The following is a 15,000-nucleotide window of genomic DNA, read 5'->3' on the forward strand; positions in this document are numbered from 1 at the left end:
TTATAAAATGTTATACTTATTTTAATAGGCCCTGGACTGTATAAAATGCTTATTTTCCATGATGATTGAATAAGTAATCTTTACAAAATATCACTCTTGACTGATAGGCCCTCGACCGTGATCCGCCCAGTGGGAAAAGAATTTGGAAGTTGAGAGTCATAGTGCAAGATGGTCAGGAACCCTGGAAAGCTGGAAGACGACTCAAAGGGAAGGAAAACACATCAGAGGACTCTATGGATCACTCGCCATCGTGGGACTATGAAGATGGGTATCAAAATGACCAGCCCGTTGAAAGTACTCTTGGAAGAGATGATGAAATCTCTGAACCGAACAAAAAAAGTGCTTTTAAATATGACAGTTCCAAAGTTCACGAAGATGGAGTCAGGAGTAGACTCTGGGAAACACAAGGCAATGGGTTTGATCGGCTTGCATCCATTCAAAATGGTGGGACAAGTACAAGAAAGCACGAGTGGACACGAGTAAGGAACCGAAAATATAAAGCAAGGTCATTCTTTTGGACAAGTTCGAATGACAGACAGCACCCGTATACACAGTATTCATGGAAATTCAATGAAATCAGTTATAAAGATACCAAACAGCTACCCTGGAATGACCAAGCTAGGTTTGGTATCCCCAAGTCTGTATACAATTACAAGAATGAGGAAAACCCACATAAAAATAGCTGGGAACTCTCTAAGAGAATAAGGGATGAGAAAACAATAGATAAATGGGTCAGTAGACCTGAATCTAAAGTGAGGAAAAATGAAGAACAAAGTAAACAAATAGAGTTGAGTTCAAGCCGCAGGAGATCTAATACTGGTGATCATGCTTGGCATGTCAGTCGGTTAAGAGAAGGCCTTAGTGACTCAACTAGCAGAAGAACAGTAGGTAGACCAAGGTCAAAATTTGTAAATGCTAATCAAAGAGGAGGAGATTCAGGAGAAGGAATGAAGGACAGAATTTCACTCAGTAAATCAAGATCCGCAGGGTTCTTGGTTTCATCTCAAGACACTTCAAGTGCAAATGGGAAAGGAAAAACTCTTGACCAGAGTAGTGAATTGTTGAAATCAAGATTAAGTTCTTTTGCAGCTGTTAAAATTCAGAACACAGAGCCTACAAGTAACAAAGGAAATGTGAACAAGGTTTGGGCAAGTTATAGTAGAGGTCAGCAGCCAAATTTTAAATCTAACAGACTTTTACAAAAAGGTGACAGTACTTGCAGAGGTCAAATTTCCTCATGTAACCTGATTCCTGAAGTGAAAGGTGCAGAACAAATCAGAAAGAACAGTCAGTCCTCATGGAGTAACAGTCTTAAGACAAAGATTAAATTACGTGGCAAAACAAAACTTCATAGAATTGAGACACGTCTTGACGATTCACCTGACTACCTCATTCCTCTTGACAAGTTCAAGAATTCACATATTTCCAGAAATGTCAGTTTCAAAGCGTTGACCTCTGATTGGGAAGAAATCGAAAGTTCTGACGATAGACAGTTGAGACAAGAGTCCCGTTCTGTCAAAAAGGCAAAGAGATCTCCTGGTGGAGCATTTGAAACAAAACGCAAAAACAGTGGCACTTTATATGAAAGCCCCTCCGTCATGCAAGAGTCCATAGACACTAAAACACCATCTTTGAGCCCAGTTAATAATGTGGAAAGTATACAGGAATCTGGAGAGCAATTCAGATTTGATCATAAAAATAACATAAAGAAAAAGAAAATTGAAAGATTTCCCTTCCACTCTACAAAATCTATAAAAGTTGGTTCTCTGAAGTTACTTTCATTAAGTAATGACACGAAAAAACCATCTACAACTTTATTTCTTCAGAGTAAAATTGAATCTGTAAGAAAAGGAGGTTTTGCTAGCAGTGGCCCACATTCCACAGGCATCACTGCAAATTTGACTGAATCAAATGAATACCCTCATAACCGTAAGTCAACCTTTACTAAACCCACAGCAGCATCAAAGCTACCTGAGCTGCAAATGGAAGGTTTTACTCTCAGAGGTCCTAACGATACGGTATCAAAGAAACTGAGTAAATATACAAACATTCAATACTCGAGTTCTCCTGTGAGTCAGCTAAAGTTGAGTGAGAAAAGAAATATCTCTTTACCTAAGACTAAAACGCCCCTGCCTGCTTTAGTTACCAGAAATCGACAGATCAGACAAGCACTCAAAAACAAGTCAGGAATCGGAAAGCGAGAGAGCAAATGGGTTTTGAAGAAGCCGAGGGGCAAAGGCTGGTTCTCGAGAGGGCACAGAGATCTCTCGATGGAATCTCCTTTTGATAACTTTGACTTCGACGAGGAAGAATGCTACGAGGCTCTCCGGGTCAGTGGGTCGGTGACCGACGAAGGCGGGGATGAAAAGGAAAATCCTGTACACGAGGTGGAGATACTTGTGACGGTCATTGTCAAGGACATCAATGACAACGCCCCTGTTTTCCCCAACATGACGATGTTTGGAGAAGTGCAAGAAAATGGCCCAGCAGGTGAGTTGGATGAAATACCTTTAAAAAAATGGCAATTTTCAGTTATAAACTTTCTCAGTTTTGCAGATGGACAATGAAAATAAGAAAACAAAATATTTTCAGTTTTATTTTTTTTTCAACTTAAAGAGCACAATATTTATCTATTAGCAGATGTTAAAAAAAAACTAAAATATAACTAAAATATGCAAAACTTACAAATCGCCAGGTGACAACATTAAACAGCACTTTTAACAGTTCAGTGAAACAGTTCTCTTCTTCAGTTAGGTTTCAGGAAGATTATTGGAGGCTCAAAGACACAATGCTCAGTGAAGTATCTCTCAATGTTTTCAATAGAATGTAGAATCCGACCAGTATCATTCAGTTGTGAATCTCATTTTTCAGTCATTGCTACGTTATGGTCTTCTTCATTCAAGACAATAAAACAAACATTGTATGAAGTAAATGTAATTACAAATAAAAATGTCTTAAGAAACGTCAGTCTGCCTTCAACAAAAACACAGATACGCTGATATTGCAATTAACATTTCCCTCTCCCGGTTGTGTCTTTGTCATCAAATATATGCTTACACCTCTCTCTCTCTCTCTCTCTCGCGGAAATGAAGGTACCAATTTCTGATGAATTTTAGTACGAGTAACGTTAATTGGAAACAAAAATTTTAATTATTGTTATTTAGCCCACATCCAGCCGAGACTTTCAACTTTCCACCTCCAAAAATATTTAAATGACCTACGGGCTGCTCTATGAGCAAGAACTCGTGCTGGCATAAGGCCAGCTTAATGTGAAACAACGACAACAACAACAGCCGAGCCCTCAACCTTTTTTTGAGAAAGGACTCCAACTGAGCAGGGACGGGGAATCCTGCCTTTCGGACGTTTTTACTGAACGATTCCGTTGCATAAAAACCTCTCGCAAAGACAGAAGGAATCCTGTTTCTTATTTTACCTCTCTGGGAAACATTCAAAGCAGGAAAATATACCACAGTTGGATTAAAGTCGAATGGCCATTTCTTATCCGGTGACGGATTCAAAACCCTTTTCTATAAAAGTTTCTTTTTTTTTTATTTCGAATTAAAAGTTTTTTGTGTCTTTTAAAACGGCCCTCTCTCTCTCTCTCTCTCTCTCTCTCTCTCTCTCTCTCTCTCTCTCTCTCTCTCTCTCCTGGCAAATGTTTCCTACTGTCCGGCTGCCGTAATTCTAGGTTTTAGCACCAATTTTACTTTGGTTTTTATCGACTTCGAGCCTTTATCCAATTTTTTTTTTTTTTTTTTTTATTGCTCGCTACCACTTTTTAACTTCTTCAACCGATCTTTCTTGTACCACTTAATACTGCTGTTGAAACGAATGGCTGCTTTTACTCATCATTTTTGAGAAACTTTTTCGGAAAGGCTGTACAGCAATGCATTTTCTTACATGTTTGTTCATTTCGTATATATAAGTCTGAGAAGCGATTGGATCTCGGAATTTTTCATCATGGAAATTTTTTCTTAAACTGACACCCCCAGTTGACTCTTGCTTTCTACAGTGGAACACTAGACATACATACACGCATATAATATATATATATATATATATATATATATATATATATATATATATATATATATATATATATATATATATATATATATATATAGTTGGGTCATCTAAGCGGTTCCATGACCGTGGAGAGCGAAGATTTATTTCTGACTAGATTTGTCATCTGTGAAGGTTAAGGAAAACAATTAGTAGAGGATCCCTTCGCAAAAAATGTGGGGAAATTTTGTGAGAGCCCTATATCAAGCTGGAAATTAACTTTTTAGTGGCTTGGCTCACAGTGCTGCATAATATTTGGTTTCTTAGACTATTTGGGTCAAGAATTTCATAAATGATGTACATTTATTGATCTGACCTGTTTTTGGCCTTCAAATTCAAGATGGATCTTTAAATGTCAATTTGTTTCAAAATCATCGTAGAGCCTTAATATTGGCTCAAATGAAATTTCTGCTCATACTGAGTTCAGTTATAGACAGTAAAATTAAAATTTTTACACAGGTCATCAGATGTCTGGGATGGAACCAATGAAAGCTGGGAGACAGAGAAGATTCTTTAGCTTGGTGTTTTTTTAATATTAACTAAAAAGAATCTCCATCGGAATCTGTTGTGTCTCCACACTGACTCCTCTCATCTGAGCAGTCATGAAGTTTAAGCTGCTGGGGCAAAGGAAGCAGGTTGAGACGCAGTTATCGACACTTTCCATTCACTAGTTCCCAGCCATGACCAATGGGAGAACGATGTTCTTGCAGGTTGTAATGGAGCTGGCAATATGCAGGGTAGTTTGTCCTTTCCATATAAAGAGTCAAAATGAAATGGGAGGTGGAGTGTACATTCATTCTTCAGTTTGTACCATTTGGAAGCTCTGGCCTTCCTGCAGCTCACATCTGCACCCTCAGCATAAACGAAGGAGAGAACAAATACTTTCATATCAGCTCTGATTTCATGTTTTAATTCCAGTCTCACATCCACTCATCCCAGGAGCTCTCTTATCTCAGAATTCCTCCTCATCTTCTTCTTCCAATGCCCATAAAACCCTGAGGTGTGATCACTGCCAGTGATTACACAGCGAGGTATGATGATATATGCAACCTCTTTTGAGGGCATGCCATAACATTTGGTTAGCACATGCTAGTGTTTAATCAGCAGATCACCTCTGACTTGCTGGGTGACATGAACTGCTTGGACTACACATCTGTATCCTCACAGTTTAGTGCAACAGGTCCAGTGTACTTACTGGCACTCACCTTTGCATAGGCAGAGAGTTGCACTGTATCTACTTCTGGATTCTGAAGATATAATCCTCATTAGCCACGCCAGTGCTCACGTCGGTTGATGTTTCTCCCTTGCAGTATATGATGTCACCCTGCACCTGACCCACTTGTCTTTTCAGCTGTTCCTTTCGTACAAGTTTCTATAGTCTGATCTTGTTTCCCGAATTGACCATTGATTGAACTCAGCGTCACCTGGGAACATGTCTTCGGGTTTTGGGAAAGCATTTTGGGTCTTTTGGACGATTTGCTGCCCAGCTACCATGCTCATCATCCTTGATGCTGAAGGGAAGATCATATATGTCATTGACAAGGATGATGAGGTATGCATTGGCATGGCGTGAGAAAATCATAGTACAGATTTTATCCAAGTAGTCACCCAGTGGCACTCTGAACCATCCCACTCCCGAGAATCACAGTCTTCTGGTATAGGGGTGGCAAGCCACTAGCTCAGCCCCATTTCTACAAGGCTAATGTGGTCTCTTGGTTTTTCACTTACTGGGTCTAGCTTGAAGAGTTCTAAAAACTTGCTCCTCACAGTCTTGCACATTGACCCATCTACATTATAGAGTGAAAAGCACTCCTTAGTCACTCTCCTCTCAAGGTCTGACTCAAGTTGGACCATTCCTGATCCCACTGCAAGGTCCACTAGGGCTGCCAGCCCCAATCTCTTCCTTGAACAACCTTCATATGAGAACCAGATGGTGTACAGATAATTTCTGCAGCGAAATAGTGAGGTAACCAGGCCAGAAAGTAGCAACCTCAGTGTAGTTGAAGAGATGTCAAAAGGCTCAGCCTCAAAATCCTTCATGCATACCAGCAGGTCCTGAACTGCCTGCTCATCCTTCTTCATACTAGCTGGCTGCCATTCAACATGCTTCCTATGTTGGCTCTGGCACTTGAGGCTCTGCTTCACAGTAGACTTCACCCTTGTAACGTTGTTTGCATTTCTTGTTGTTGAGAATGGTTTCTTCCCATTTTCTATAAGCTGAATCCATCCTTGTTTTAGCTTTGAGTCCAGATTCATAGTTATTTTTATCCAAAGGTTGAGGGCTGACAGGAGTAAGGTAGCCCTGTCATTGACTGGGTGAAGTGAAAGTTGAAAAATGCAATTTTATCATCTGAGAGCATTGCCCAATAATATAATTTGACAACCACCTTCCATAATCATGGCTGCTGTATGCCATCAGTCCACACAGCATGTTATGTGTTAACAGTAGGTACTCTGTACCATTTCTTGAATGACACATCAAGACATTGTTCAAGTAGGTCGGTCATCTCCAGGAATGAGACCCAAAAGTCCCCCATGTCTGTACCAGATTTGTCATTAACTCTGTTGATCAACCCCTTTATATCACCATCCTCCTCGAGATCTTTATGAGCTTTCTGTTAATCCTTTAAGTTTCTGTGAGTGCATTGCTCAGGGTCTTGAAATTTTCCTTCATGTCCTCTGATAGCTCTTCATGCTCAAGTATCTTTGCTAGTCATTTATGAATTAGAAACTCTCCAGAACGGGATGCAATGCATACCACACTTAAAGTGTTTCCCTCCAACTACCCTCACAGTAACCAGAGTCTACATTCCAGAGCTGTGTTGCTATGTTATGGATTTTACCATGACACGCAGATGCATTATGTCGGTCGACATAACTTGAGAGCAAGCTAATGTTAATGTTGGGTAACTAACAATAAAATTACCTAACTTAGCAAACACAAATATCAATGGGAACATCTGAACATAACATTATCTCTTAACTGTCATACTTTGATAATGATAAAATCCACTTTGAACTAGTGAGTAAGGTTTAGAAAAAGAACTTACCTCAAAAAAGGTATCTCAGTGCAGCAAGAAATTTTCAAGTGACACGAGTGTCTGGAAATTCAAACATCAAAGTTACAAGGAGTTACAAGGATTAGGATGTCTCAAAGACTTATTAGTCCATCCCAGGAGACATCATGTGCTCACTTATTGCTAGGAGCAGGTTTTACTGTTCATTCACAGTGTTCTAATGATTTGGTCTAGCTTTCTTTTCAACTCTTCCACTCTGTTGCTGTTTACAACTTCTGGTGGCAATTTATTCCATGTGTCACATAATTCTTGTATGTAAAGAAGTTCCCACAATGGGATGTGTTGTATCTCTTCAGTTCTAGTTTCCATCTATTATTTTCTTGTCTTGTTTTTGTTGAACGTAAATAGGTTACTGTCTACTTTTATTATACCTTGCAGTATTTTGAAGGATTCTATTAGATGTCTTTGCTATTGTGTTGTTTTTAAGCAATACATGTTCAGGCTCTCTAGTCGACTTTGGTAACCTATTTGCCTGATGGATGGAATTAACTTTGTGGCTCTTGCTTGTACCTCTTCTGATCTATTTATGTCCTTTCTTAATGTTCGTGACCAAAACTGTACTGCATGTTCAAGATGAGGTCTAACTATTGATGTGTAGAGCTGCAGCACTGTTTCCTTGTTTCTGTATTTGAACTGCCTCTTTATGTATCCCACTAGTTTCTGTGTCTTCTTTTTAGCTTTTATGCACTGTTTTGTGGACTTTAAGTCCTTGGTAATAAAGACTCCAAGGTCCTCTTCTTGTTCTGCACTATTTATGTCATTCCCAGGCATGGAGGTTGTTTGTTCCTGTTTGTAACACTTTTCACTTACCCAAGTTAAAAGTCATTTGCCATCTTTTAGACCACTCTTGAAACCATTTCTTGAACTTTCCACTGTATCTGGTCTGCTGCATTTACACCTAGTTTGGTGTCATCTGCAAAGTTGGCTATCCTGCTAGTTAAGCCTACATCAATGTCATTAATGTAAATAAAAAACAAGAGCAGGCCAAGAACAGAACCCTAAGGAACTCCGCTTGTTACATCTGCCCATTCTGATTCTTCACCAATTGTTACAACTCTCTCTTTTTTTATAAGTTAGTCAGTCTTCGATCCAGTCTGCTATTTCTCCTACAATTCTTAAAGTTATAACTTTGTCATAAGTTTCTTGTGTGGAACTTTTTTAAAGGCCTTTTGGAACTCCAAGTAGAGTATGGCTTAATTTGAACTTTTCTTGAGTCATCTCTGTTTGCGTCTTGGTTTCAATATTTCTATCTGTACTTCTAATTCAGTATTCTTTCTAATCTGACCAGTTGAAAAGGGAAAAAGGGGGATGTTTGAGTACTCCCACAGTTGCCACATCTGCTTATCCATGGACAGTTTTCCATAGTTCGTCTCCAGGATACCTTTTATTGCTACCACACTAACATACGGTCTCCCTGTTGTCAGACAATCCCAAACATGTCGCAGCTCCCAACTGAACAGCAACTTCCCTTAAATTACTAAACATCCAACAGCCATGAACAGCCAGAATCGTATTACCTGAATGCTTCTCCTCCAACAATGAAAATCACCAAGGAATGGCCACAATGGCCACACCAACAGGCCCCACGGATAGGAAGTTCCACCATCAATGGCACAGAAGCGCGTCTGGGGTTTTTAGTTGGCTAGGACTCCAACAAGGCACAAAAGCTCTGCAACTAACAGAGCAGTTTAGCCTTCACTCACAGGGTAGTGGTTGCAGGGGTGGTCATTCATTACTCGAAGGAGTGAGCTTAATGGGGCACAATAGTAACACTCCATTACGCATCCCCGGTTGCCCCAGGATCCTCCAATCCTGGCTTTTGGAAACCTGCAAGCATCTGCCCTGTGTTATTTAAAGAAGTTGCAAAGCCTCTGTTCTGATGCATGAGGTAGCTGTCAGCACCTTATACTAATCTTATGTCTTTGTGTTATATATATTTTAGATATACTTCCATTCTAACCGCCTTTCTACCTCCTTGCCATCCCACTCTCGCTCTGTTTTACTTCATCTTGTGTCTGTGAGGATTTCTTCCTGGTAAAGTAAAGTAGATCATTTAAAAGAGATCACAGCTCAGGGCTGAAGGGACGCACCAAAAAGCCTCAAGTGTTGCCTACTGTGCATTACTCCCCCTATATCACTTGGATGTGAGACTGGCTATTCTTTGTTGAATTGCTGCAGAGTACAACTTTAGAGACAGTTTATGCTGTTCAGAAGTGATGTATATTTTCCAGTTCCTAATGAAATAATGGGACCGATTGATCAACTTAGTTAAGGTAACTAATGGAAAACTTAGCGACGTTTGTTTCCCATCGACCGCAAACCTTGATCTTTTTTACCTTTGAGATGACGTTTGTGTAGCCTACTTCTAATTTTACTGACCTGAACGCAATATAAAGAGAGCTTTCATTTGAGCCCAGTATTAAGGCTCTATGACGATTTTGAAAAATTGACATTTAAAGAGCCAACAATTGGCAGCCATCTTGCATCTGAAGGCCAAAAACAGGTCAGATCAGTAAATAACTAACTGTAACATGAAATGCCATTGCTGATTTCTCGTGCAACTGGAACCACAAAAGTTCAAGTGAAGATGATGTGCATAATTACCCTTATACTATTCGCCTTTCAATTTAATAAACATTTATCTGTTTATTAATTCATTCATTTTTTTTTAAAGATAAGTGAGATCTCTTCTGTCTGTATTTCCCTTTACCTTCTCTTACTTCTTCCTACTGAGCACCGTAATATTCTTTGGAAGCTTGAATTTCAAGTTAGTGACCACGAGTGAATAGGGTTCATCTTCTGAATAATAATAATAATAATAATAATAATAATAATAATAATAATAATAATAATAATAATAATAATAATAATAATAATGTGAACCATAATATGACGAAAGCTCTGCTTCAGTGCTGCAGCAAACCCAGTATATTATTTTCACCTTTAGATTTTGTCTGCTTGCAAGAAATCAGAGTGGGAACCTGCGTGTGCATTAGGAATCAAATATTAAGTCAGGAATGAAAGAGAATTTAAAATGGCCATCCCGCTGCGAGGGAAAGAGCAATCAAAAAAATTATTCTTGTCAGAAATTTATGGTGCATTATTTTGCAACTGTTTGGGCACTGAATCGGGAATCTGTGTGCAAAAAAATATACTTTAAGAGTAAATATTTTCGTTTCTAAGGCAAATAATTTATTGAAGATAAATGAGCAGGAATATTTCAGTAACTGTTTTAGAATATCTTCACAGAAGACTGAATGTATCATGAGGGTTCCAAGGCTCACAAATAAAATACTTTAGTCACTGTGAAATATCCATGAGTTTAAACCAGTGGGTTATTAAACTTCCAGGGGATGTGCGAAATCTCGAGAAAAATTAAATATCCAAGAGTGAGGAACCCATATTCAGAAGTTTCTTTAAATATGCAAAATTATCGCCTTATAACGCTAGTTTCCTATTGTCTGCTACTCTAGTCAGACGCATTGGTCTTACCATGTTTTGTAGTTATTAACCTCCCCCCTATCCCTCGAAACCCCCTCTCTTTCTCTCTTTTAAACCCCTTCTCTTTATCTTTTTCTTTATTTTCCTTTATTTTCTTTATATTCTCCTTTTCTTTATTTTGGAGGGAAGGACCAACCAACTCTTAGAGGGGGCGTGGTCATAAAAAGTTTAAAAGAAGAACCACTGGTTTAAACAATAAGTGAAACGTGATTATAACACTTTGGCATCGGTAAACGAGGACAAAGCCTTATTCAGGAATGTTCAAAGGAATTGTAGTAAATATTGGGTTTATGAATTAATGTTACCCAGAGTTGTAGTGAATATATATATATCTATATATATATATATATATATATATATTATATATATATATATATATACACACACATACGACGGTTAAGTAGTGAATGCCTAATAAAAGTGTGGCGAGCTAAAATTAAAACAATTGTTTTCTACTATCGATCACAACTGATACTCTGACAATAAAATGATATCTGTGTTACATAGCTAATATACGCAAAGACAATAACTCAGAGTATTGTTGATAAATTTGATACTGTTCGAAGTAGAAGGGTCACTAATTCTAATAGAGAAAAAGATTATTTTTGTATCCGTTGTTCCTTGGGAAAGCAAAAAAAAAAAACTTTTATATTCAATTCCAACATGACAAACATAATATATTTTAATGTCCAATTAAATCAAAATTCGTGTGCTTGTTCCACTACGCTTAAGAAGAATGTCAGCGTGGATTTTATTGCAGCCGTTTTAAGTCTTTAGAATGATGTATCATTACTGCACTGGCTTTTGGACTCGGGATTTGAACTAAAAAGAGGCAGAATATTAAAAAAACCTTACTCCCAAGTGAATTTTGCCAAGTTCCTGCCAATCTTCTCTCTCTCTCTCTCTCTCTCTCTCTCTCTCTCTCTCTCTCTCTCTATAATATATATATATATATATATATATATATATATATGTGTGTGTGTGTGTGTGTGTGTATAATATATAATATATAAATATATATATATATATATATATATATATATATATATATATATATATATATATATATCAATTCAAGCTACAAATGTCCTTTAATATCTAAATTCACTTTTTACTCCCAAAATGATATATTTTCATATATGTACCGAAGGGGAATTTTTAAGTTGATAACAATTTCGTCCCCCCATGGGATCGAACCACCGTCCAGGTGGACGGGGACGAAATCAGGACAGTCAGTGACGCTATCCAATCAGCCAACGTCTCTGTTGGCTGATTGGATAGCGTCACTGACTGTCCTGATTTCGTCCCCGTCCACCTGGACGGTGGTTCGATCCCATGGGGGGACGAAATTGTTTATCAACTTAAAATTCCCCCTTCGGTCACATATATGAAAATATATCATTTGGAGGTAAAGTGAATTTAGATATTAAAGGACATTTGTAGCTTGAATTGATATATAAATGGATCACGGTTCGATGTGATAATTATTCATATATATATATATGTGTGTGTGTGTGTGTGTGTGCGCGTATAAATATGTATAATATATATATATATATATATATATATATATATATATATATATATATATATATATATATATAAACGAGGTTTTCGTAGCAAAAATAACAGTTGGCGCACTCATCCAATATTTCTTCCTCGGAAAGGTTGCAAGTTCTTCCAAAAGTATTTCTTCCCTGAGGGATGTACCACTTCATTAGCATTGCAGACCTCATTTGTGACGTCATGATGGTCGATTGATCATCAATAATCTGTTCCAAGTTGTCGTGCAAAAACATTTCATGTGTCTTATTCGGTATGAAAGGAGGCCAAAAGAAATATGCATAGTTCTTAAATTCAGCTCCTGTACACATAACATAACCCTTATTATTATTGAAAATATTCAACTTGTATTTTAATACTTTTTTGTACATTCTTATTTGATTACTAGTTTGTTGATTAATTTGTTTTCCTGATAACTGATCACCTCTTTCTGTATTTACCATTCACCTCCTGTTACCTCTTCCCAATGAACACCATAACATTCTTTGGGAGCCTGAATTTCAAGGCAGTGGCCCTTGATCCATAATAATAATCATGATAATAATGATAATATACTTATTAAGCAGACCCTCACTCAAGCATACTTTACTAAAAGGAATGGCTACTTCAGCAGCGTTACGCTTGTAGGGATTCTTCTCTTTTTTTTCGAATAGCGGATTTTTCAGCACTACTGAGAAAAATTGAGAAGAATCTATACGAGTGTAACGCTGCTGAAGAGCCATTATTATTATTATTGTGAAAACTCTCCATCACAAGAGTTCATAAAATGTTCTAAAGGGTCCACAGTAATACAATTGTTAAAGGTTCGTGTAAAACTTTATAATGAGGATGAACCCAGCGAAGTGCTCGAAAGATTTTATAGAGTTTCACACGAACTTTTAATAATTATAATATTGCGGACTCTTTAGAACTACATAATGATAATAATAATAATCATCATCATCATCATCATTAATTTTAGAGAGTAAGTCGCATTTTCGAAACAATTGTCTCAATTATGTTCCACAAACTGAATAAAGAGATTTTTGATTGTAGTAGGTTCCTATAATACCTTCGGTAAGAGTTTCATCTCCTGCAAAATAGATGTCTTATTTAACACCAAAAACCACTTTCTTCACCCTTATTATTGCTTCCCTTGTTAGAGAGTAAGTCACATTATCAAAACTACTTCTGATTTATTTGTACTTCAGCTAATGTGATGGAAAATGACCATATTAAAGAATGACTTTTTTAAAAAGAACTTATAGGTTCCTTATGAGTACGAGAATTGTCAATGTAGGTTCCTATAATACCTTCGAGAAGACTTTTATCCCCGCCAATATGGCTGCCGTCCCGTTTCACCCTAGAACCACTTTCCTTTCCCTGCGCCTTCCCCACAGACCTGCCGGTGGCGGAAGTGTCCGCCTGGGACGCTGACGACGCCACGGAAGGCTCCAACGCCCGGATCACCTACGCCATCGAGAAGAACGTCATCCACGACAAGTCCGGAGAGGCCGTCTTCAGGGTGCATCCTCACTCGGGGCTGGTGACGACCGCCCTCTGCTGCCTCGACAGGGAGACCACGCCCCTGTACCACATTCAGGTGGTGGCTTCTGACGGAGGAGGACTCAAAGGTTGGTTTTGTAGTATTGCGTCATGATTATAGCCAGGGATCATCAGGGTAAATGAATAAATATATATATATATACTATTATATTATATATATAATATTAATATATATTAATATATAATATATATATATTTATATTTCTATAATATATATATATATATATATATATATATATATATATATATATGTATATATATATTATATATATACACACATATATGTATGTATGTGTGTGTGAGTCATATCACATTACCGTGATTCATATACAAACGTCAAGCTACACATGTCCATTAATATCTAATTCGCTCTACCTCGGACTTAATATATTTTCTTATTATGTTAACCGAATGTTAACACCTGAGAGCGACAGGTATTTGTAGTTGAGAGGCGGCATAAACTTATACCCTCTTGCGGTGGCGGTGTGGTTTAAAGCTTCACTGTGCGTCCTGGATTTTTTGGGTTCGATGGTTCGCGTCCGTGAGCCGACAAATCTCTTATCGACTAAACAATTCCCCTTCGGTTAACCTATATGAAAATATCTTAATTCCGAGGGAGAGCGAATTAGATATTAAAGGACATTTGTAGCTTGATGTATGTATATGCATGTATGTATGTATGTATGTATATGTGTGTATAGAGGTACACGGATTGTTTAAGTGCCCAAGGTCCAAATCCTGCTATTGAGCTTGTGAAGTTTAATTATCCAATTTAATTATTAGCTACGGCTGATATATCTAAAATACTTACAGATGCGATATATATATATATATATATATATATATATATATATATATATATATATATGTATATAATATATATATACATATATATACATATATTATCATACATATATATATATATATATATATATATATATATATATATTATATATATATATATATTCATATATAATGATTGTCTTTATATAAATAATAGAAGTGACCAGGCAAAACAAAAGATAACACGGGAAAATAGGAGGAAATGGTCGCCTGATGTATACAGATAGAATATTGCATTCATCACTGTTTTCATGTTATTTGTAATTATTTATTACAGAATTTATAAATGAACGCAGGAATCACCTCTTTTATTATAAGGTTCTGTTATAGTATTTTTTCCTATTTTTTCTGCTAACTTGCAAAGGAAAGTCATATCTCCTGCCGCTCCTGTCGAAACTATTTGAGAGAA

General features: G+C 37.3%; 1 protein-coding gene across 1 annotated transcript in view; it reads left to right on the plus strand.

Moving 5' to 3' along the window:
- Positions 1–15,000, plus strand: part of LOC135209797 (putative neural-cadherin 2) — a 331,667-nt gene that overhangs the window by 171,865 nt on the left and 144,802 nt on the right. Inside the window, 2 exon segments of the mRNA XM_064242574.1 lie at positions 108–2,490; positions 13,583–13,816. Coding sequence (XP_064098644.1) covers positions 108–2,490; positions 13,583–13,816 — 2,617 coding nt within the window.

The sequence above is a fragment of the Macrobrachium nipponense genome, chromosome 38 (genome assembly GCF_015104395.2).
Source record: "Macrobrachium nipponense isolate FS-2020 chromosome 38, ASM1510439v2, whole genome shotgun sequence".
Lineage (NCBI taxonomy): Eukaryota > Metazoa > Arthropoda > Malacostraca > Decapoda > Palaemonidae > Macrobrachium > Macrobrachium nipponense.